The sequence below is a fragment of the Zonotrichia leucophrys genome, chromosome 1, assembly GCF_028769735.1.
Source record: "Zonotrichia leucophrys gambelii isolate GWCS_2022_RI chromosome 1, RI_Zleu_2.0, whole genome shotgun sequence".
Taxonomy (NCBI): Eukaryota; Metazoa; Chordata; class Aves; order Passeriformes; family Passerellidae; genus Zonotrichia; species Zonotrichia leucophrys.
The window spans coordinates 96,471,188-96,495,488 of record NC_088169.1 but is presented as its reverse complement, the minus strand read 5'-3'; the positions used below and the strand labels follow the sequence as shown (position 1 = coordinate 96,495,488).

The 24,301-nt window shown below is 43.2% G+C and overlaps 1 protein-coding gene across 1 annotated transcript; it reads left to right on the top strand.

Annotated features, from left to right (window-relative positions):
* The first annotated feature begins 18,187 nt into the window (after positions 1-18,187).
* Positions 18,188-21,061, top strand: LOC135442073 (nectin-1-like). The gene is made up of 3 exons (XM_064701655.1): positions 18,188-18,754; positions 20,785-20,905; positions 21,038-21,061. Exons 1-3 carry the CDS (start codon positions 18,228-18,230, stop codon positions 21,059-21,061), a joined length of 672 nt encoding a protein of 223 aa, XP_064557725.1. The 5' UTR covers positions 18,188-18,227.
* The last annotated feature ends 3,240 nt before the right edge of the window (positions 21,062-24,301 follow it).

Genomic DNA, 24,301 nt, shown 5'->3' with positions numbered 1-24,301 from the left:
TTGTTGTACATTGCCAGGAAAAAAAATCTCTTTAGGACTTCAGGTGTCTGCAGCCATTTCATCAAACCTCAGAGGTAAGAAGTGTCAGGCAGTTAACAAAATACTCTAAGAACAAGTGCTGTCCCCTAGGAACATGGAACGGTTTTGCAGATAGAGGTACACCATTATGGGTCAGGTCTCTGCTAAGTAGCCCCCTCCTTTGTTTCTATTTTGCACTTTGCTAAGCAGTCCAACACCAGATTTCAGCAACAGAAGCTGTAACTTGCAGCTGAGAGCAGGGTATAAGCAGAGGGAGGGAGTCCAGTTTGGGGAGAGATCACATACCTCCAATACAAATATGACAAGGATAAACAGCTATGTCTGTGTATAAACTACCCTTGTGTGCTCTGAACTGGAACATGTGTGCAAACACAACAATTAATCTGTAACCCTGCCCAAATGAGCACCACAGGTCCTGCAGCATCCCTTGGATTTGAACTGCCACAGCCTGCTCTGATATTAAGCCAGAGGCCTGGAGCAAATATTGGTAGATGCAACTACTGTCCTTACCTCAGTGTACTGCAGCTCTCCAAACTCAACTGAGCTGCAGAGTTATTTGCCATATGGAGGCACTACTGAAATATGTTATAAAGTTCCAGACCTGTTCAATTGCATTCAACAAGCTGCTTCCCAACAGTGCTATCTATAACTAGAGCTGAGAAACCAATCTCCAAAAGTCACTGCATTTCAGAAGTCAATGAAACCCTCTCCACCTGTTTTGTACTCTTTACAGGCAACGTCTTGACACGTGGCACTGGATTCTTCTGATAAGGTAGGCAGAAATCCAGTTGTTAACCAGGGCTTGGATGGCTGTAAAAACAGTGGTTTAGCCTGGTAGTTGACAAATCAATGTTTTAGACTATAATTGTGCCTGAGTGATTTCCCTTGGCAATATTTTCTGGAAGTTCAGCTATGTGAATTATAAATGGCATTAGTCACTTGGTCTGTGGGGAAATGCTGGCATTTCGTGACTGTGCAATTCCTGTATGTTCTTTTTTTAATTTACTCAGAACTAAATAGAACATTCTGGTGAAACTGAAAGGAAGAAACTAATACAAATCATTCTGCTTTTCAAGCAGTAGTTGCAGAACTACTTCTGCCTAATTTATCCCAAGCTTTTGCTGTCTTTGGAATGTAACTGAAGCTCAGGCATGGCATGCAGTTCTCAGAAATGAAGACATTGTGCAGCTGGAGCTGTAGACCGTGGCATCTTACTGGCAAGAAAGGAGAAGGTCGGTAATCCATCAAAAGACTATGCAAAGATGAACAGAGCAGCCATTCATGCATTTGAAAATACATTCACAAATTTAAAATAAGTGGTTGGGTTAATGGATCTCACATTATGAGTAAAATGTTGTGTTTAAAGCAATTAATCACCTGCTGATGTTGTCTGGTCCCTGGAGAAACGAGAGTGGTTTGACAGAGATGCTGCAGCAGTTGGATGTACATGCAAACACTGACTCATGAAGACTGTTAGGGAGGTCCCTGCAGCCTCAGGTTCCCTGTGGCACCAGGAGCTGTCAGAGGAGAAGCAGAGCTTGGAAGGAGCAGCCAGCATACACAGCTCTTTCTCACCAGGGATGCCATAACAAATTAAAGCAAACAAAATTTTCCCACAGGCAGAGCTACCTTTGTCCTTTGCTAAGACTGAAAGTTTGCTCTTCATTGAAAAGTGTTTCCTCTAGCAGCACACAGTTTTGGTTCTGGAAGATCAGAGTGTTTCTAAGAGAAAATAAGTTGGTTAAAGCCAACAAAAATATTTCGTACATACCAGTTAGGCTTGCAATTATTTTTAAAATCAAGTGCAGTTCCTTCTGTGATTGCTAATTAGTGATCTCACATTTTGATCTGGCCAGAATGCCCTTCCAGAAATTTTGAAGGAAAGTGCAACTATGCAAGTAATTCGAGGAAAGGAAAATAAGATATCTCAAAGGAAAAAGACAATAGTATGAAGCAAATGCATTTTTCAGACTTATGGGAATGAATTCTTTAACCTACTCAACAGCACATCCAAAATGTGTCTTTAGAAGAATACTGATACTTGAGCTGTTTCTGTTTTCAGATTAGTTGCCTCTAAGGAGAAGAGGAATCATAAATGTGAAAGCATGTTTGAGAATTTTTTGTGTCACTTTATGGTTTGGGCTTGCTGGCTTGCAACTGATTTGCATAATTTGAGGCTAATCTGTGTGGCCATTCAACTGAGGGAAAACATTTTATTTGCAATCGTAGTCATTTGTAGTAGTAAGAAATTGCAAAAAATGCAAGCCGCCTCATCAGAAATCAGAAACGTGAAACACAATTTACCAGCAGAAGTCTGATTAGCAAATGAGGTCTCATGGTATGCTGCCCACTGTGCCATAGGAGAGCCACCCGTGGGCACAGGGCTTGGCTGGTTTCAGCAGTGATCACAATGCACACCAGAAAAGGGAACACAGGCATAACAATGACAAAGCAAAAAGGCACAAAAACAATGACTCAGACAAGTTGTGTGACCTATTTTTATAGTCATCTCAGGTGATAGTGGAGGAGGAAGTGTGTGCTTGTGGAAGGCAACCCTGTCTTTCCAAGGGACAGGGCTGGGGAAGGATCATGGACCTGTGGAAATGGAGGCAACCTCAATGGAGGAGAGGTGAGACCAAGGCCCTGCTCTTTCCCTGAGACAACACATGACTTAGGCCCTGAGTCCATCTCTTGGCTTGCTTTGGTCTCCTTAACCTAGAGAAAAAGCTGTTTTACAGAAGCATCAGTACCTCCTGCATCTTTCATCACCTCATCATTGAATTACATGATGGGTGCAGACTCCTAACTCTGAGTTACATATGTGCTCTGTGTTACATTTGTGCTACTCGTTGCAGCATGGCCTTTCCTGGAGCTCAGGTCAAGGCCAGGGTGGCCTTTCCTCTTGCAGCCCACAGACACTGGGTGCTGAGCCAGGTAGGTGTTTATGAAAAACAAACCTTATGGACAAAGTGCTTGTGAAAAAACTGTCTGCTTATCAGTACAGCTGGGAAAACCTGAGTTTCTGGCTCTGACATTTGTTGTCATGTCCCCTAAAATTCAGTTGTGTCATAGAGGCAGGAGGTTTTCACAAGGTGGCATTTATTATAGTTTCCTGGTGGGGGATGTCCCTAGAGTAAAAGCGAAGCATTTAAAAAAGGGGAAGTGGCACTCAGTGGATCATTCGTTCATCTCTCTGAGCACACAGCTAAGATGATGATGGTCACTTGCCTGCTCCTCTCCAGTGTCTGGACCGCTGTTCCAGGTAACTCCCTTATCTGTCTGGGTGGGTGTCTGTGTCATTTTCCTAACAGCATTAGGGACCTCAGTGGCTGTGCCAGCCTCCTTCTGTGCTGCTGGGTGCTGCAGTCCCCACTTTGCACCCTCCTGGGGCAAACCTAGTGATTACAGGGCACTTGTGGTACTGTACTACTTACCTTGGGCTCAGGCATGTCACTGCTGTTGCATTGACAGCATCCAGTTCTTAATTTAGCACCAGTGCACCATAAATTCCAGAGAGATGTATAAAGGTATTGCAATGGGCAAATTATAAAGCAGGCAGACTGTGTTTTTAGGTATCTGCTCAGGCCATCAAAAGCATGGATGTATTACAGTGGTTTTGTATTTTAAAATCATGTTGAAAAGGTTGAATTAGTTTCAAACTAGCTTCCATGATCATGGTTTGTAGTCTGCCTATGGCACTGCTGAGATCTAGAAAGCAAAGTGACTGGCACAGCTTGACAACTGGCTTCTTGGCCTTTGATGGAAATCTGCCTGGCCATAGTCACAGCCAGAATCTCAGAGCACCTTCTTGAGTAGGTTAGCCTAGTGTACTTCTGGACACTGCAGACAGCCTCACCTTCTCTGCAAAGATATTTCCCTTTCTTGTAAATTGAGTTATGTTCTCAGTGCTGCAACTGTTACTGCTGATACCTCCCCTCCCATGCTGACATGCACAAATAAACTTTGAAAACTATTATGCCATAAGAACTGTTGAGCTGAGCTGTCAGCTTCACTTTGTCTGTACCCTTAACAATTTTTGCATGTCTACGAATTGGAAGAGGAGACTGATTGTTTTCTTCTTTTCCCTGAAGACTTTTAATACCATGGCATTTATGCTGTGCAAGTTTTCTCCCTGCAGGCCATCAGTATTTTTGATGTACTTCTGCAGCTGTTTCTCAGCAGCATGACTTCAATGTTGAGATAAGAGGACAGATGTAGTTTGCCTCAGGTTCTTCCTGAGAACTCTTCTTGCTTTTTTCTTCTAGTTTTCTGATCCTAACCAGTTTCTAACAAGTGTGAATACATGATGTATGTATAGTGAGACACATAATCATTTTTAGCATTTTTACTGATTTGCTACACCTCATGCCACAGGAGGGCTAAGAGGGTGGTATTGGGCCAACAGCTGTTTGTCAGCATGGCTGAAAGTTTAGGGAATCTCTTCGTGGGTGCCCATGGGATAGCAGTCCTAGCAGACAAATCAGTGGCTCCCAACACAAGAACTGCCTTTCTCAGTGCTCTCTGCAGCACAGATATCAGGCTGGCAAAATGCTAGGTGTGAGAGGTGGCAGGTCCAGTGAAACTCTCTGGGTAGTTCTTTCAAGTTCATTTTCAACTTTTCCCTAGATGGAGAGATAGAGAAATCCTCCAGAGTTGCTCTGCTTGGAAATGAGGGTGAGGGGCTGTGGGGGCCTTTGGCGGGGTTGGGCTGCAGAAGAGTGTGAGAAATGCTGAGTATGGCACCTGCTTCTCCCCCAGCCTCTGTGCAGGTGACGAACAGAAAGGTCCAGTCCGTCCAGGCAGGAGGAAATGTTACTTTTTCATGCCGGTCAGTCACAAAAGAAGATGTGATACAGGTGACATGGCAGAAAGAGACGGATGGGACTGAAGACAACATAGCAACTTACAGTATGATTAATGGCCAAAAAATAGCCAAGGCCTATGTAAGCCATGTGAGCTTTGCCCACAGCGAGTTACAAGCCTCAGCCATCTCCCTTCATGGAGTCACCCTCCAAGATGAAGGATGCTACAAATGCATTTTCAACACATTTCCCTCGGGGGCTGTCACTGACAGGATGTGTCTCAAGGTTTATGGTAAGGCAGTGTAATTGTGTACGGGTGCTCATCTGAGGACCAAGTCATTTTTCCTGTGAAAACCCTTGCCTAACATTGCAACATTGATGCGGAAAAAATGGTTCTCCCTGCCTGTCTCTCCCTCACTGGTTTTACCTCTGATGGTAAACCAGCATTCAACAGTTCTTTAATTTTCTTACCTTTCAAGTCAGCAACAGCAAGATTCAAAACTGACATGTAACTCATGACTTCCTCCAAGTTTCCCTGGACGTGTGCTGTGCTGACAGCTGCCTGGCCACAGCCATGTACCCCGTGCTCCTCTGCTTCCTTTCACTGCTCTTCTCACCCCTTAATCCTGGAAATCAGGCAAATTTTGACTTGCTCTGCATTTGGTTATAAAAAAATTGCAAAGTATTCAAAATGCAAAGAGGCACATGCATGACCAGAATAGCTGGAAGCTCATTTTGAAGCTAGAGTAAAAATAACAGCAGTTGGGTTGGGGTCAGGAACGGGATTAAAAAAAAAAAAAAAAAAAAAGGAAGGCTGAAATACTGTACAGCTCATGGGATTTGACACATTAATATCTTGAGCACGTCAGCATCAACTAACTTAAAGAAGAGAGTTGAAAAAAATCATGAATCAAGATGGCAATATTTGTCACCTCCATATGAAATCATCAACTTGCAAGTGCAACCTGAAATAAAGACTAATAGATGAACTCAAAAGACCTAAGAGTAACAAGCTGCTTATCTTTTGAGGAAAGCTGCTGGGTTTTGTCCAGCTGAGAGAGCTGAGACATTAAACATGCTCTGAGGACACCCAGTTGACTCTTAGCTTTCTCAGAGATGAGACTGCTGTGGGGAAACTGGCCAAAGATCATATCCCATCTGAAGAGTATCAGTGTCTGTGCCCTGTCACTGGTGATATGACCCCCCTAGTACCCTCTGCTGACAAAGACATGGACACATATGTCCACACACATGTCTCCAGAGTCCTCTGTGTGGAGAAAGAAAGCTCCTAACCTAGAGGGGAAAGGAGGTGGTGGTGAAAAATACAAGGGAAAACCAAGCCTGGAACTAAAGTTCTTTTTCCCATGTTTTGGGAAAACTAGGGCAGAAAAGAGAAATGAGAAGAAATTCATGCGGTATTTCATATATGAAGAGGAAAGTTCCTAAAGAAAGCCAGTTCTGATTCATTCAGAGGGTAAGCACTGATTATATATTACAGGAAAAACATGGAAGCGGCTTGCAGAGGTATGAGGTGGCTGTGGGGTTTTCGGGGTCTCCCCAAAAATGGCTGCCATTTTTGGGTGTCCCAAACAGAGAAGTCCAGTTAAGCTCAACCTGTCTGGGCCCCTCAGGCAGGCTCCAGGGCTGCAGGAAATCTTAGCAAGCTCAGCTCTTAAATGAGATCAGCTCTTTAGAGATTCTCAGCTCACTAATGATTTTCAGCTCTTTTGCTTGCTAAGTGCCTTTGGCAGATGCAGGGAAAGAGAGGAGAAGTGCTGTGTGAGGTTCCACAGAGATGTCTTTATTGGCAGCTTCTGCAAAGGGTCTCAGTGACAGCTCTACTGCTGAGCTAAGCAGATGAGGGTGTTTATATAGGGTTTAGGAGTTTTGGAAATTGTCCAATGGTAAGGATCAAGGTGAACATGACCTATAGTCTTAAGAGAGATAACTAGAGTCCAAAGGCAGAAGAGGGGCTTCTTAGGTCCAGTCATCATGACTAGGCATTTCTTATCTTAGGCTGCTGAATGCCAGGGAGGCCTTGCAGGCCCTGTGCCTGATATGCAGGGGGATCTCATTCTTTTTAATCACATAAACACAGAGATTTCTTTTGGGTTTGCGTTTTGGTTTGTTTTTTTTTCTATCCAAGTGGGGGAATTCCCTCCCAAACTCACCAACTGTGAGGCTATGGTTCATCCTTCACCAGAGCACTAATTCTAAAAAAAGAAAAGGGATGTTTTTCTCCTGCCTCAGATGAAAATGCATCAACTGAGAAGGATTTAAGTTCTCTCATAGGCTCATAGGCAACTGCCAGAGGCTGCCTCACCAAAGTCATGATAGCCTTCCTGTAATGTGCTGTATCCAACCAGCCCGGGAGAGTCACCATGAACAAACTAAACATTTGGCACTTTGACAGCAGGTTTTAGTTTATATATGATTATCTCATTGAAGCCAATTTATATGATGCTACTTAAAAGCCATAATCTTGCTGGTTACACCCCAAATCCTCATGATGGGAACAACTTGTCTGAACAAGCCCAGAGGTTGCCTCATGAGGGAAAGTGAAGCCAGCAGGAATCTCCCAAGGCTCAGAGGGTCAGGGCAGGGTAAGTTTAATTTTCACCAGTTGAAAATTAAATGCTGCCATGTCTTTGCCCTCAAGAGGGGACTACCAGGGAATTTACAAACTGGTAATTGTCTGATTACTGCAGCCTTAGCTAACACAGCTGTTCTGGGACGGGATGGGCACCATCACCGCGCAATGAGGGGAAGTGAAACCACATAAGAACTGGATACAACACTGTAAAAACAGAAACAAGTATGACTGGAAGGATGTCAGACCTGCCTGGCTGAAAAGAGCAAACTCAGCAAGAATCAGAAATGTCCTACCCTGTAGCAAAATCCATTTCAGAACAGAATAGTTTCAATCAAGCTTAGTGGGTCTCTTTTGAGCAGTCTGCTGCATTCCCCCTTCATTTTACTTTGGAAATATTTGCCAAACTTCATTGTCAAAGAGAATGAGAATGAAATCCAGAATAAGGATTGAGGGAGAGGGGGGTATGAGAGGCAGAAATTGGAGAGAGGGGGATGTGCCACATGAGGATGGGCAAGACTTGCTGAGTCACAAAATTCCCTGGACATTTGCTGCGCTGACTTTGGAGACTGCCTGCCTTCACTGTAGATGGCAACATTTGTCTGGAAGCCTTGAGCCCAGCTGGAAAAATGCCATCGCAATTTCTGAGACAGGGAAACCAAGGCACAGTACTGCTGGTGAACACCCATATGGTTTGAAAAAGCTTTCTGTCATCATGAGGCATATTGTGATTCCTACAATCTGTTATCATTTTCTGTAACAGGACTGCTAAGCCTTTAAACATAAAAAGCATATAATGAATCAGGTCATTATATGCTTTTTATGTTTAAAGTCTTAGCAGTGCCTAATTCCCTCTAATTACAGAAAGCCATTAGAGATTAAGCCATTTTCAGATATTTGGGAATGCTGACAGAGCTCAAATTTGGGAACATCTGCAATACTGATCTGCAAGAGAGACTAAAGCAATTACTGGCACACAACATCTCAGGTGAAGACTTTTTCACTGGAAACAAATATTTTGATGAAAGGCAAAAGAAGCCGTTAAGCGTATGCATCAAACATGAACAGCCAGCACATACTAGCAAACACCACAGCAGGACTTTCCTGCAAAAGCAAGCACTTACAAGTTTTGACAGTGCATCTATTACAGACATTTGCTAGAGAGAAGCTCAGCCCTGCAGGATCATTCATTGGGGTCCATTGTGAGAAGAGACAGAACTGCTTAGTCAGAAGAAGAGCAGGTGCAGAGTGCATGTGTTTCTGGCAAGACACTGAAGAAGTTTTTCTCATCCTCTGTGGCAACATCTGTGACTTCTCCATGTGATTGCTTGTGAATTTTGAAACCTAATATTTGAAGTTAATGCTGTGGGTGGATGTGTTAATTTTATGCATCTCGTGAGTGAAAGAAGTTCAGAGATAATTTTTTAAACAAAACATAAATTGTTTGCAACACTAGTCTTTTCATATCTGGGAGATTTTGAGATGTCCCAACTGAAATCCCCCTAAATACTTTCCTTGTTTTTGTCAGAGGTTTCAGCAACTCTGTGGATGTTGAGTTTTTGTCTATGGTTGATGCAAAAAGCAAGAAATACAAGTTTATTTTTTCTATGCTCACACAGCCATAGTAAGTAAATAAGGTCAGGCTTGTAAAAAAATCAAACAACAAACAAAAAGCAACAAAATTGGTTGTCTTGCTTCTACCCTCTGGGAGTTATGGCTTGGAAGAGACAGACAACCTTTTGAGGTGCATCTGTACCAGGAGGTTATAGGTGCCATTACACATCTGGCGTGTACTTTTTCCCCTTTTTGCAGTGTCTGCTACACCTCACAGGCAAATCTTTGTTTACCTCTAAAAAGGAAAAATTGTTGTTTTTCCTAAGAATAATGAAAAGATCTTTTGTTTGCTCATTTAAAAGCAGAATTGCTAAATGATAGAGGTATGTTCTAGTGTTGGGATAAAAATTAATTTTACCATAAATATTGCACTTAACACTGTTATTTTTCTTATGTAAGTAGTAATATACACACGGAGTTCTACTAATTACAGCAGTGGATACTTTTTTAAACAGAAGGCATTCATGGTAATTCAGATTTGATTGAAACTAGAATTGCCATTGAACTTAAATGCTTTAAAAAAGCAATATTCTCAGAAACAGAGACCTAGAAGTAGACCCTATTTCCTCAGCACATGCACTGAAGAAGAAGGCAGGCTGGTGAGCTGCCATGCAGAAACCCATGGATTGCACTCCCAAATTACACACCTTTAGAGATATTGTGCCTGTGCAAACTGACCTTATCAAACTGAGCAGAGGCTTGAACTAGACATTCTCCTGAAGTCTCTTCTGACCTAAATTATGGCATGATTTTATGCCAAGGGATAAATAGGTGATTTTTCACATGGGACATGTCTTATGTGCTCAGATCTCATCTGGAGTTCTATCCAGGTTGAAACCAACTTCCAGAACTTCTCCCCTTTATCTATTTCTTGCAAATACAGTTTGTATAAATAGGAATCAACAAGTAGGCTTCATGTGAGTGATTAAGCATGAATGATGCCTGTAGTTCATCCTTCTTCCAGACTAAAATCAAATGTGACAGCATCCACAAATCTCTGGAGTGAGTGTTGAAAGAAGTGATCTTTCATGATAGTTTCGAGGGATACTATGACGCACCCAAAACCCATTTAACAAGAAGAAACAAAGTTAAACAAGCACAAACCCTCCAAGGTGAAATCCCATGGTGTAACCACATACAAATTCACTATTACTGTCTTGCATAAATAGATCCATTTAGTCCTTTGATTTGCAACTCTACACACCTCAACAGCAAAAATGCTAAACAGCGGCAAAGCTAATCCTGCAGGTAATTTTAAAGGAAAATAATTCTAACTCATTTAAGCAGTTCAGCTCTTTCAAAGAGAAAAGGACATGACATATGACTTCGCAGTTCACTGTCTTCTGCTTTTAACTCAGCCATAATCACCACTTCTCAGCTGGGTGGCTGCTGCTAGTAACAGAACTGAAACAGATGCTTCTACCCTTTTGCCCTTTCTGTTGTCCAGCTCTTCACTTCCAGACTACTGCCTGATCACCTTCATATTCATCTGTCGCTGCTGGGGCTTTGGGAAGGGGGAGCTAAGATTAGATAGTAAGCTTTTCCTCCAAGATAACTGTAAATACAGATGCTCTTTGTTCAAACATAGGCAGAAACTAATGGACTTTGTCACCTTGTTCTTTACAGCCATCTCAGACCCCAGAGTGGAAACTAAACTTATATCCAGTCCAGACAAAGCTGAGGACTCTGAGAAAATGGTGGGGATGAGCTGCTCAGCAACAGGGAAACCAGCTCCAAAAATAACCTGGCACCTCCCCAGCATACTGCAGCAGAAACCAAAGGAGTACCACATAAAGTTCAGCAACCAGACCGTGACTGTCATCAGCAATTTTACCCATACCCACTCCAAAATCCTTCGGGAGTATCCCATCACCTGCATGATCCAACATCCTTCTCTAAATGTGACCCTGGTCCTGCCCACAGACAGCCTGGAGCAGGGTCAGTATGTAACTCTGCTCCTGCTCTGGGATAGGGCAGAAATTGGGAAGCACCTCCTGGGGTAGAATCAGAAAACTCCTCAGAGGGTTGGAAGGTGGGAGAGGCACCTGGAAGAGCAGCTGTGGTTGGGCTTGGGAGGGATGGAGGAGGTGCCATGAAACATCCAGATGCCCTGGCCAATGGCACATAATGTCTTACTTACTGCTCCTCAGGTCCTCTTACCCACCATGATGTACCCCAACCTCCCTGTCTCTGTGAAGGACTATTTGTGACAGGGTTCCCTGTCACGTAATGTGACAAACCGAAACATGCCAGTGTTGGGTAGCTCAGAGGGGCTGGGTTGTACATGCCTGATCCTAACATCAGACCAAGCACAGGTGCTCACAATGCCACTTCTGTGCATCATGCTGGATTGTGCTCCCAGTGCTCTTATCCATCTCATTTCACCCCAGGGAATGGCCAAGGGATGCTTGAAATGGGTTTCAGGTTGTTTTTTTTTACTTCATGCACAAACTGAGTACCTGTTACTTTCCCCACAGGTCCAGACAGCAGCATGGCACTGGCCATTGCCATTGCACTGGGGGTCCTGGTCCCCCTGACCTCCCTTCTCATTCTCACCTGCCTCTTCTTCCACTGCCTCAGGCACCTACATGATGCAGAGAGAAACCCAAGCTGGCCCTGCTGGGTAGGTCTGCCTTTCCTCAGGGTGCTGCAAATTCACCCCCACAGGTCTTGAGGTTCAATACCATGACCTGGCTTTACCCAGCCACACAAGGGCTGCCTGCACACTGCCCAAGCCAGGCTGAAACTGGGCTGGAGAGGGACACAGGAATGAGCCCCCAGTCAGACAGCTGGGAAGGGGAAACCTGATTGTGTATAGCCAGCCTACAGGTGCTCAAGAGTGCTGGCAGCTAGAAAACATTCATTATGCCAATGGCAAGGCACGCTGAAGTGGGAGCATCACTCTACTATTATATTTATGCACAAAATACTTCTGTAAGCAATGGGTCTTCTACAGCTCCTAAAACAACCTCCCTCAGCACAACCAACGTAGCTCACGAAGGCAGCAACTTTGAGGATGGGCCTCAAACAAAATGTGGTCTTAGAGGAAAACCATGCCTCTGTGAGGGAAGCCCAGGGTGCCACGCTGGGGCATGGGCTGAGGCACTGCTGATTGTACTCCAAGGCTATCCTGGTGCAGGGGGTGCAGGATACAAGCTAGAGGTGGGGATAAACTGAGGTGAAGTGCAATCGTTTCAGAAAATCATAGTCCAGTTTTGTGAAGTCTCCTCATCCTCCTTGCAGTACATGTCTAGCATGTGCACCCTGGATTCTGGTGAACATTTTGGAAAAAAAGAAGCAGTGGAGGAAGTGCAACACATGTCTTAGGTGTTATACCTCTAGGTCCAAGCTGAAGACTGCTGATGGGACTGCAAGGGGAGAACTTTAGTTTCCCCTCACAAAGAGATGCAAGGACTCATTGGCAATACAAATATCCAGGATCTTTACCCTCACATCTAAAATATCCATATATTTTTAAGAAATAAACACAACAACTTCTCTTTCATCAGGTACTTCCTGCCTGCACCAAGGCCAAGAAGTGCAGGCAGTACAGAGCTTCAAGCAGGTGGGCTCCTGCAATATCCCACAGCCTTGGTGTGCCACTGAACACCTGAGAAGCTGCCACACCTACACGTGTAAGAGATAAACTCTTAAAATGGCACCTCAAGCTTCCAAGGAAACTTCGTGTGACTTTCTCCAAGAGAAATATAAAAAGGGGCAATTTATAATATATATTTATTTATTTTATTATACTATAATATTCTGTTTCATAAGAAAAAAATGTAAAGTATTTATTTGAAACTCAGGCTGGCTTTGTGGATCCTTAATGGAACTCATGTATTTTGGGGGGTTTTAACATTGTTTATTACTCTTTGATATTTTAACATTGCAAACTCAAAAGTGGAAGGGGGATTGTCTGAAATAAGGCAACATTTTGTAAGGCTGCTGGCTTGGAAAGTGTTGCTGATGGACTAAAGTAGCCCCTTACCAGGAGCTGGGCTGCAGAAAATCTGCGGAACAGCCCACCACACTGCTCTGAACTTCGGGTGTCGAACTTGTTCTCTAAAGGGCACAAGAGATCAGGCCAAGACTGCAGCAAGACTGAACTTAGAACCCAGGTGCCAAGAGTAACAGGCTTCAAGCCAAGAGTCATGAAGTGCCAAGTCCAATTTCCAGTAACCTCTCCTGGAAAGCAATGTAAAAGGCACATAGATGTTTCCTTCTTCCCTTTTTCTCAGAGCTTTTCACAGCCCCCTTCTTCATGTACCTGATCTATCACAGCTGCCTTGTGTTTCCTGGCATCCCACCCACCTGCAGGAGGAAGTAGGGCAATAAAAGGGCAGTTACAGGGTTAGCAGGTTGTCTAGTGCACTTTGTTTGTGTCCTAGTGTAGTGGCAGGTGAGTGCAATGGGAAGTAAGAGGCTGATAGGTTTGAGAAGGTGGGTGCTTTATTTATTTCCATGTGGGCAGATAAATACTAGTGCAGGGTAAGGAGTTTTCCCAATTCTGACCATGCTTTGCTTCTAAGCAGTGGGTCAGATCTGAGCTGTAATCTCCTGTAATTCCCTGGATTGTATCATATGCTCATGAAGTCTTGTTGACTTAGGGAAGGAGAAATGAGCCCACCTGGCTCATGCTGGTCTTGTGGGAAGCCACCAGTGCAGGCTGCTTCCTCTCCTTCTGGCTTCCCGGAGCAAATGTGTGTCATCTGTTTTTTCCTCATACATGTATTTCAAATGGGCATCCCACATGAATCACTAAGTTGTAGTCAAAAACCCAAGTGAACTAAAATGAAAGCAAGTTGAGAATGAATAAACATGGGTTTTGCTATAAAATACTTCTTTTAAACCCCCCTAATACCTAGAAATAGCACAGTTGGTGAGTGAGGGGAAAGAGGAACTGGCTGCAGCTGTTACATTTGGGTTTTTTCTCCATAGCCCCCTAATTGTCAAAGGAGGAAGTAATGGTTTGTCCAAACTTTTCTACCATTGCTGCTTCATTTCTTCATTGATGAGGGAAGAGGCCAGGAGAGAAGGGTTTCCCCTTGGTTTGTGGAGGGCTGGAATGGGGTAGAAAGCCCCTGGCATCCTTCTTGAGCAGGCTGTGTGGCCTCAGCCCTAGCCATTCTGTACAGTCTGCACTTGCAATTTAGAGTAGCTTGAGTTTTAACATGAGGTTTCTGCTAGAGTTTAGACTAAGGTTTTGTTGGTTTTTTTTTTTTAATTACAAAAATCTCTTGCAGAAACAGGGAGTTTAGAATGGGTAAAGAAAAGGATTTCCTGAGGAAAGAGAGAAAGAGACAATGCCAGCGATAAATCTATTCAAACCCAGGAAAATGGCAGTGATTATCAATTATTGTTTTATACAAGCTGATCTCCTGGAGTGTGGGAAAGCAGGACTTGGAGCCATGAAAGTATCTGTTTATGTGTGAGTTTGTAGTTTCTTTTAATTTTAGCTGAATGTAGAAATTTTATGAGCTTTTAGAATTTTCTGATTATGAGCATGATCGGTCCAGCAGCTGGGTGAGGGATGCAATGGTTTACAAGTAAATTTCTATACAAGATTTATTTTTCATTCATATTAGAATTAGAACATGATATCCAGTCACAGAACACTTAAAACCAATAGGTGTACTTACCTTCAAGCTCTCCAAAGCCACCTACTAAGATGCAGTACCATAAAATTCTGTGTGCTACTGCTGTGGTGTTTGGTTTCGTATAGCAATGAAATTAATGCAAGAATACAGACTATGGAAAATCAAGTGGCTGATAGCTATGGGGCAAAAAAAAGAATATTAAATAGATACAAACCATCTTTTGTGGAATAAACAAAAGTATGACTGATGGAATCAGAAGTTTTGGCTATGAATGATGAACATCCTAACTGCTGTTATGAGATTTCCTTGTAATTAGTTTGTGCTTGTCTGTCCTGTTACTTCTGTTAACAACTTGTAAGAATTCCTTGGAGGTTATATTTCAAATCAGTTTACACAGATACCTAGTATTTGTTTTAATAAATGGGTGGGTTTGATGCCCATTTTTGGGCACCTTTTGCTTGCTGTGGCCCTGCATGGCTGTAGGTGGAGGTGGTAGGTGAAATTGCTGTGGAGCTTGAAATAAGAAATAAAACTGGTAGGATGCAAGCAAATTTAAGTGAAATGGATTGCTTTATTTTTCTGCTCCAATACAAGTGATATGAAGCAGATTAACTTTGTAAGTAAATGGAAGCAGATCACACTTTTAAAATAAATTCTACAGGAATGCTCTGAGCTAATACTACCACCACCACCACAAAAGCATAAAAATAAAAAAGAAACAAACAAAAAAGCCCGGGATTTTTGCCTGCTTGGATGCTGGGGAGTTGTTAGTCTCACCCAACTCGCCTGTGACCACTATGTGCTACTGCATTTTGTCCAGCCTCAGGACAAGTAATGTTGATGCAGGGTATAATTTCTCCTAACTGATGGAAAAAGGGCAAGAGGGAATGCCACCTTCCTGCTTGCCTCTCACTTAGATAAAACTGGTTCTAGGTTATGTGTGTCTATAAAGCAAATGTAGCCTGCACCTCTCAGCTTTGGGATCCTTTGACCCTGACATTAGCCAGTTTGGGTTAAGATTTTAACTCATGTAAGCGTACTTTGAAACAGTTGAGATAGATAAATAAAGGTTCTTCAGGCTGCATAAAATGTCCATGCTTCTGTTTTGGTATGCCAGGCTATTTCAGGGGTATATTGTGTTGGTATTTTTCTCTGCCTAGACACTGGGTTTCTGGTTCTAAGAGAGCAGTGTGATGCAAGCAAATTTTCCCCAACAGCTCTGGCTGAAGATGTGACTTTGAAAAATAGCTGAAATGTTTTTCTTAGATATTTTACAGGCACTGGCTGAAATACGAAGAATATTCTTCTTCTGAAACCAGTGCTGGCAGAGGTATGGGACTAAGTTTGTTCAGTGAAAAGAAATTTTGTTTTGGTTATAGACCTTTGAAAGCACCACTCATCAATTCTCTGTTGTGTGACCCTGGGGGAATGATTCATCGAATCACCACACCAGTAAATTTTCTTATTAAATCAGACCTGGAAGAAAATATAACCCATTGTTTTTCATATAGTTTTCAGCACTGAGCCCCTGGAAATCAGCTGAAACAAAAGAATTGCACTAATTGATTGCATTTTTCTCTTTTATAAATGAGACTATCAAGCCAGACAGATAGATACAAATCAAGTGTATTTTTGTTTTCACTCTCAGTACACCAGAAATTGCTCATGTTTTTGGAAACCATACAAATGGCCTTCTCATGGCTCTGCCGCCTTCATCTTTGGACATATAAAGCTATGGTGAAAGGAGCATTGAATACTAGTTCAACTCTTTGTGGATGGGCTCTGTTGTAGTCTGCTCAACTTTGAGAAAAGCTACCTGAAATTTCTGGGAAGCCTGAGAGGATCCTGAGTCTAGGATCCCTATACAGTACAGAGTTTTAAATTCCCTAATGTGTCAGAAGCTGTGGTCCTTAAACACCCTAAGGAAACAGCAGCTTTGCCTAGTAAATGAGCACATGAAATTGTACATGACAGGCTAGGATGAAATCCTTGCAAAAAAAAAAAAAAACCCTACACTTCTTATTAAAAAAAAAAAAAGGGCAAAAAAAAATCCCAATTTTTTTTTCCCCAGTCAGAATATTCTAGTTGATATTATCCTTTAGGTAACTTACAGAAGGCCTAGGTCTCATCCTAAACACCCAGGTTTATATTTCAGTTTAAATAAATCAATTTGCCTTAAGCCTTCCTTGTTTACAGGAATGTAGCTACTTTCATAAAGGAGATTGCTTGTAAGTTGTGGCAAAGCACTGACACCTGCTGGTATCTCCACACTGCTCGCCTGATGGAGAATCATCTACTCTTGTTTGTGACTCCTTTGTGTCAGATCCAAGGGCCCCAGTGTTGTCACCCAGCATGGTGTCTGGTAAGCCTCAGAGGCAGTGACCCACAGGCTGCACTTCCCTGCCCACCATCCCTTTCCTGCCAAAGAGAAAGGGAGCAGGGTCTGTCGGGGCCTGTGTCCCCTTATTTCTTCCCTCTCCATTAGATACCTCCATACATACCAAGAAGATTGCAAATTCACACCTTGAGAGTTGCAAATACTTTCAATAGCTCGTAGCAGAGACTGGTGGGATGGGATGAACAAGGGACATCACCAGGCTTTGCTGATGGAGAGAAAGAAAATCAACGAAAGTACAAAGTGGCCCTTGTTCTGTTTCACCTCTGGCAACCAGTGTTGATGAATGATTGATAATGGTGCTGCTGACTGGCCACTGAAGAGCACTCTGAAAAAAGAAGACAAAATCTTCTGTAGTCCCCTTAGGCATCCCAGCTGCCCTCTGAGGGAAGCGGGGAAAGGGATGAGCTTTCCTGGGCAATTGCTTTGCCCCACAGTGATCTTCCCCCTGCTCTTCTGGGCTGAAATCTGCCACCTGCTGCTCTGTGGAGGCTGCCAGCGAGTGGAACCAGCAATGGGTGAGTGGAGCACCCTTTCTTCACCCCAGCTTAACTCTGGAGCACCACCACCTTTCCTAGCAAACTGAGAGACACGGATATTATGTTCACTGAAATATACAACTTGGTGACTGGAAGAGTAGCTAGTGAGCTGGGCATGAGTCAGCAGCAGCCAAATTGGGTAAGGTTTGGTCACAAAGAGTACAGGGCACTTTGCTCGCAAGCCATATGATCTATCTGTATATTCACTTTCTTTGTTGTCTTACTGAACTCCTCAGCACAGGGGATGGAGCAGGTTTGCATTTCCAGTGTACATGTCCAGGTAGCACACACTTCTTTGGGGGGAGGCTGGAGCAGGGCATATCCCTCTGCAGCCCTTTGTGCTGCCTCTTGGCTGCAGGGAGCCCTAGGCTGCTCTGCCTCCCCACAGCCCAGCAGGTGCTAGCAAGAGGGAAGCAGAGGTGCTCTCGGGGCTGAGAGCTATTTTTGCTGGGTGGTTGCTGTGCTTGCTAAAGAGCCTGCCTGCCCTCTGTTCCCATGCTGCCTTCCTCTTCTCCATGGAATTGTACAGCAAAGCATAATGATGTGACACACCTGTGACAACAGGGTGTCTGAGGTCTGCTGGTGTGCCCCATGACCCCGTGGTGAAGTTACTTATTCCAGTGCTCCACAAGATGAGAACTATGTGACTGGATGTTTCAAGGCACTATGGCCTTCCCGAAGCCAATGGCTTTTCCTCCTGCCTGGATTTGGGGGTTTGCTTTGTTCCTAGCTTTGAAGGAACCCATCCAATCTGATATCATCATCGTAGCCGCACTTGGGGGAGAGGCAAATTTCCATTGTAACTTCTTGCCCTCAATGGATGTTTTGCAAGCTACTTGGCAGAAGAGAAATGGGGCTTCCTTCCATAACATGGCCACCTACAGCCAAATACATGGGCTGAGGCTGATAAGGTCATTTCAGAAGAAGGTGTCTTTCACTAGAGCAACCCCAAAGGCCTCAGCTATCATCCTCCAAAATCTCACACTTGAGGATGACTCTTATTACAGATGCATTTTCAATGTGTTCTGTCATGGCTCCCTCAGCAAAGACATACACCTCAACATCCAAAGTAAGTTTTCCACTAACACTTTCTCTCTTTCTGGCATTCAGTTTGGGTCTGATGTACTCAGAAGGTACATCACCACACTATCCACCACACAGAGATTTTCAATGCAGCAGCATCTCCTTAGTAGATAGTGTCCAGATTGCCATACCAGAATTTTTACCTAACTGTCCTTTTGATTGAACAGTATATAATAGGAATATTTATCAGTTGACCTTATAAAAACTGTAGAATTACTGTACCGTGTGTGGTTTTCACCATATTGTGTACCTGAAGGCTTTCAAATAAAGATTGGCTTTTATATTCACTTTAACTTTTTTTTGGAAGATCCTTTCTATTTTCTAGGCATCACTTTTCTTGGGGTAAGTGAAGGCCTTGTACAGAGCGAGAAACCCACCCAGCTTTGACTGTAAACTCACCAGAGTACAAAAAGCATCTTCTCTTTTTGCTACCAGCAATCTCTGAGCTCAGAGTGGAATTCTGTTCCCTCTTTCCCGTTGAGGGTCTCCTCACAGCAGTGTGCTCAGCAACAAGAAAGCCTGCCCCCAGCATCACATGGCTGGATGACAGAGCCCTGGAAGAGAGGCCTCAAATACACCACATCCAGAACATCAACGGAACAGTAACAGTGGCGAGCAGACTTACCTTCTCTGCCAGCCACCTCCATGCCTTGTTCTGCCTCCTCGACCACCCACAAGAAGAAAAATAAAGGCACTCCACCTGGAAAAAGGAAGGGAGGGTGGGCTGCAGTTGTGTGGAGATGTGTAACACATGAGGAGCTCTTAGGGAAGCATGTAAAATTGTGAGAGGGCAGTTTGTACTTACACAGGTCTTGCTAGACAACATTCTGTGAGGTCAGATCTCATGTTGGATGAAGATTTCAGGATTTGAAACCTTCCAGAAGATCCTTCCCTGTGGTGCCTTTGTGTGTATGGGGGGGAATATATAGATGGAATATGTATGCATATATAGATGGAATAAATATCTACATTTGTGCATACACAGTATGTCTACACTTCTACAGAACAATTTATGTAGAGCAGCAGTACACATATCTGGGGGATACCAAACAGAGCAGGCTCCTGGCAGACAAATGCTGCAGAAAAACGTTTCACATAGAATATCTCGCTGGAGGATATGTGTCAGGAAGATTGGGACACCTCTCTTGTGATAAACCATATTTCAGAAAAAGAAACACAAATAGATCAAAAGTTCTGCCTTTTGACACAACCTGATACCAGAGAAGCATGAGACATTATCAATATTTATTTAAAATCATTAAATAATCCTTCATCTTTGGTGCAGTTATATTGCTATGTCACAGAGAATGAAGGCCTTTGTCGGGGATGAGCCATTTGTCGGTGAGGGGAGACTCAGACACTCAATATGAGTGATAAGCAAATTCCGTTTATTGAAAAGAGCATCAGACACTTATACAGCAAATAATAAGCTTATGAATATTCTGTAAGCCAAGCAATCTATTGGTTAAACTATGCCATGAACTCTTCCTCATTCCTTAGGTGTTACATCTCTCTTTTCTCATGTCTCTTTCACTGTTTGTTATCCTACCACAGCTAGGCCCCAAGGACATGCTATCTTGCAGGTGCCGGACTTGGAATTAGCCACAGCTTTGTAATTTTCCTTTCTCTAGCAGCTAAATTCCCAACACTGCTACACTGTTCCTTTCTCTCCTTCAAAGAATAATTGAGCACAAAATTCTGAATGCTGCAGTCTTGGTCCAAGATCCTGGAAGAGGACAGCAGAAACATACTGGCATCACTTCATGTTCTGTGTGAACTTACTGATTTCTTTTTGTAGATGTTCAGAAGAACAGTCATCATCACATTGATATTAACAGCTGCATTGTTCTTACTGGTCTTGATATATTGTGTCACGAGACTAAATAACTGCAGAAGGAACAAGCAATAATAGTTTCCCTTTTCTTGTAAATGAAGTGCCTTGCCTCTTGCCTCTGTTCACCTTGCAATTTGCCTTTCTCTTTCTTCTTGGTATTTTTATATATCTCTTCTGGAAACCCACCCAGCTAGTAACAGCATCTTTAAAATAGCACAATTCACTCTAAATGACAAGGAGTATACTAAGCATCCTGTGACTAATTGATGGTGCGGTTTTTTTTTTTCCCAGGCAGAAGACACACGGTACACCCAGAACTCCTGGAAAGACAGGCTTACAGCAAGACCTAGGTGAGAGAGCCTCTCTGAGCCTGTACACATCAAAAGACCAACACATTCCTTACCCAAAGGAGGTAACACAAACACCCAAGGCTTCTAGTGATTATTCACATCATCCGTTAGGGGTCTCTGTCCTGTCGTGTTTTTGCTGCATGGGACAGCCACACTGGGTGGATGACACAACATGTGCCCATGTGTCCCTCTAGCAACGATCAGGAAAAACTGCCTGATGTTTTGCACTGCTGTCCTGGAGGGTGCAGCAGAATAGTTAGTCAAAGTTATTTAGGTGCAAAGGCATGGAAGAGGCACTGGAAATGTCCAGGAGGACAGCTGAGATGTCCTTTCTGGACAAGGCCAGGGAGCCCTACAGAGCTCAGGTGCTGTAAAGAACAGCTTCACACAGAAGTTTCCTCACAAGGGTCTGCCCTGCCCTCCTCCTGGTGCAGACTCAAAGGTGCTTCAGAGGGCTGCTGGCATCCACAGACAAAACAAGTAATTGGTCACAAAGAGGAATCTCTCCCACTAGACACTCTGCTCAGACCTCCCGTATGTTCCCTGTTTTCCGTGTAAGCTCGTGGTGCTCCCGTGCTGTAACTGGGAATCTGTTGTGGTTTGACACTTGCCAAATGCCAGGCTTATCCTCTCATGCTACAGTTGGGCAAAGGTGAGGGAAAAAAATGAACAAAGGTCCCATGAGTCAATATAAGGACTGGGAGAAAACGGGTTCAAGTTAAAAAGTATAAGGTAAATTTATTATTAACAGAGTCAGAGAAGGATAATGAGAAGTAAAATAAGCCTTTGTAAAAGCCTACCTTTTCCCCCTCCAGCCCCTCCCTCTTTCCCACTGACAGCGCAGGGAAACAGGGTCATGGGAGTTTTGGTTTGTCATCTAAGCTCTTTTTCTGTTTGCTCAGGGAGATCTATGCCATGGGATCTCTCCCATGGGGGACAGTTCTCCGGGAATTTCTCCATCATGGTTGCAATCTCACAAGCAGAAGTCCAGCCAAAACTGCTGCAATGTGAGTCCTTCCCACAGGAAGGACTGTGAAAAATGTCTATTTTATGATTGGCTTTTCACAAATACTAAAATGAATATTGTATGTGTTATGTTAGAAAGTAATGCCGTAATTTTCTTAAGTAGTGTGTTAAATATAGTTTTAGGTTAAAACATAATGTTAAAATAGAAACTATGCTATGTAAGATACTTTTTTAAAGAGAGTACTCACACCAAGGTAGCAGCCACAGGACACCTAAATCTTTCAGAGAAAAAGAATTTATTGAGTTCTTATCAAGTTCTTCCTGCCTTGCTCAGCCCTGAAGATGCCGTTAGGATTCAGAGGAAGAAGCTGACACTGACCAAACAGAATCCTTTATTTGAATGGAATTTATGCATCCTGTATGAGATGTATGAATATGCAACAGGCGATTGCCTTTAAGGGTTAATCCTCTGTTAATGTGTGTCTTTTTTTGGTTTTATTTTGCCCAGAAAGAGGTACCCAGACTGTCTGTAACTCTTTGTTTTTATTGTCTCATATTGTCCTAAATCCTAATTGTCCAAATTTTTATTACTCTAATTATATTACTATTTTTATAACCATTTTATTACTATTAAATTTTAAAATTTTAAAAACAAGTGATTGGTGTTTTCCACTGGACAGTCCTCCCAAAACTGCTGTGGTGTGAACCACTCACCCACAGGATGCAGTACTCTAAGGATAGGCCGCTCTAGTTTGGCAACAAGAGCCCTCTTTCTCTATCTCTGGAAACAAAAACCCATTTGGGTTCCCACTGGATCACAGCTTCCTCTGGCATCCAACCGCTCCAGCGTGAGCACTCTTCCCACAGGCTGCGAGTGGATCTCTGCATCTATTGTGGACCCCACAGGCTGCAGGGGGACAATTTGCTTCACCATAGTCCTCGCCACATCATGCAGAAGAATCTCGGCTCTGACAATTGGAGCACCTTCTCCCCATCTTTTTTCCACTGACCTTAGTGCTGCCATGTTTTGTTCTCTCACATGTCCTCACTTTCTCCTCTTCTCTGACTGGAAAAAACACTGCTGCCAATAGGCATCATTGCCAATAAGTTCCACCACTCCATGGAGTGTGCAAGTCCCACTTTACCCCTAACATTTTTGCTAGGCTTTTGCTATTTCAGCAATGATGTGGACCTCTGTCTCGTGACATTCCCATTCATACTGCAAACCTTGGGACAATTTCCTTCACCAAATCTTTACTAGCTTTGTTAGCGCACTAAGAAGAAGCTTCTGGCCATCCTGAAAAAGTATCTACCAGTACCAATAAATACCTGTGGCCCTTTTACCATGGCAGCTCAGCAAAACCTATTTGCCAATAGTCTCCTGAACAACTTCTTAACAGTCACAGGTGTGTGTGTGTAGGCTATCTAATTTGATGTGCCTTGTTCTTTAAGTGTTTGGCACTTTTTAACAATGCTTTTTATTATACCAGTCATTCTTATGTTCAAAACCTGAGGCTTCATTGCTTCTACCATAAACTCTATTCCTCAGGGAGTTACCATATGTCCTTCTCCTGAGATTTTCTTCATAAGGTGTTGGGGAATCACGATTTGTTTGCTGGATGTAATCCACCATCCTTCAGGACTCTTGTCAGTATCTAACTATTCTGCCAATTTCTCATTCTTAGCCTGGTAATCAGAAGCCTGCTTGTCCAAATGCTGTTATTTCTCAGGTAAGACCAAACAGACATCCCCACCAGCAGCCTCCTTGGCTCCTTTGTCAGCCAGGCAATTTCCAGTATTTACTGGGGTCTTCTTGACTTATGAGCTTTACAAAGCATTGATGCCACCCCTCACGTAGCTGCACCCCCTCTAACAATCACTGTGTTATTTGTCTATGTTTCACAGGGGATGCCTGGGAAATTAACAGCCCTCTCTTTCCAAATAGTTCCATGGGCATGGACCACACCAAAAGCAAATTTTAAGGCTGTCCATGTATTTACAATCGTATTCTGTGAGAGCTCCAATGGTTTTGTCAATGAAATCAGTTCTGCTTTCTGAGCCAATGTGTTAGGGGTTTTAGCTTTGGCTTCTATTAACTCATGCTGAGTTATGACTGAGTAACTTGGCTTTTCGGATTACATTTTACAAAAAGCTGCTCCCGTCCACAAGGAGTTCCCAATCCATGTCTTTCAAGTTCTTTATGTCATCTCAACAACGGTACACCTGTTCAGTGCTCTGCAAACAATCATGGGCCAGATCTTTTCATAATGGGTTAGCTGTTAAGAACACTGCTGGATTCAAGTTAGTGACTTTTAACTCCAGGTTAGTTACTTTTAACTCCATGTCATCTTGTTCTAGTGTTCTAGCAGTACTGTCTGGTATGTTAACATTCTGCTTGGTGATGACTAGTGTCCTTCTTTTTGTTCCAACACTACTACAACACTACAACTGTACGGGGCACAAAACCAGTCAGTTGCTGCCCCATGGTTATT

What these genes read in the sequence shown, in the direction of transcription:
- LOC135442073 (XM_064701655.1), top strand. Translation starts at nt 18,228, where the DNA reads ATGTTTCAAGGCACTATGGCCTTCCCGAAGCCAATGGCTTTTCCTCCT. An exon ending in CAGAGATTTTCAATGCAGCA is followed by an intron (nt 18,755 to 20,784) that starts GCATCTCCTTAG and finishes TTTTTTTCCCAG; the next exon opens with GCAGAAGACACACGGTACAC. An exon ending in ACATTCCTTACCCAAAGGAG is followed by an intron (nt 20,906 to 21,037) that starts GTAACACAAACA and finishes GTGTCCCTCTAG; the next exon opens with CAACGATCAGGAAAAACTGC.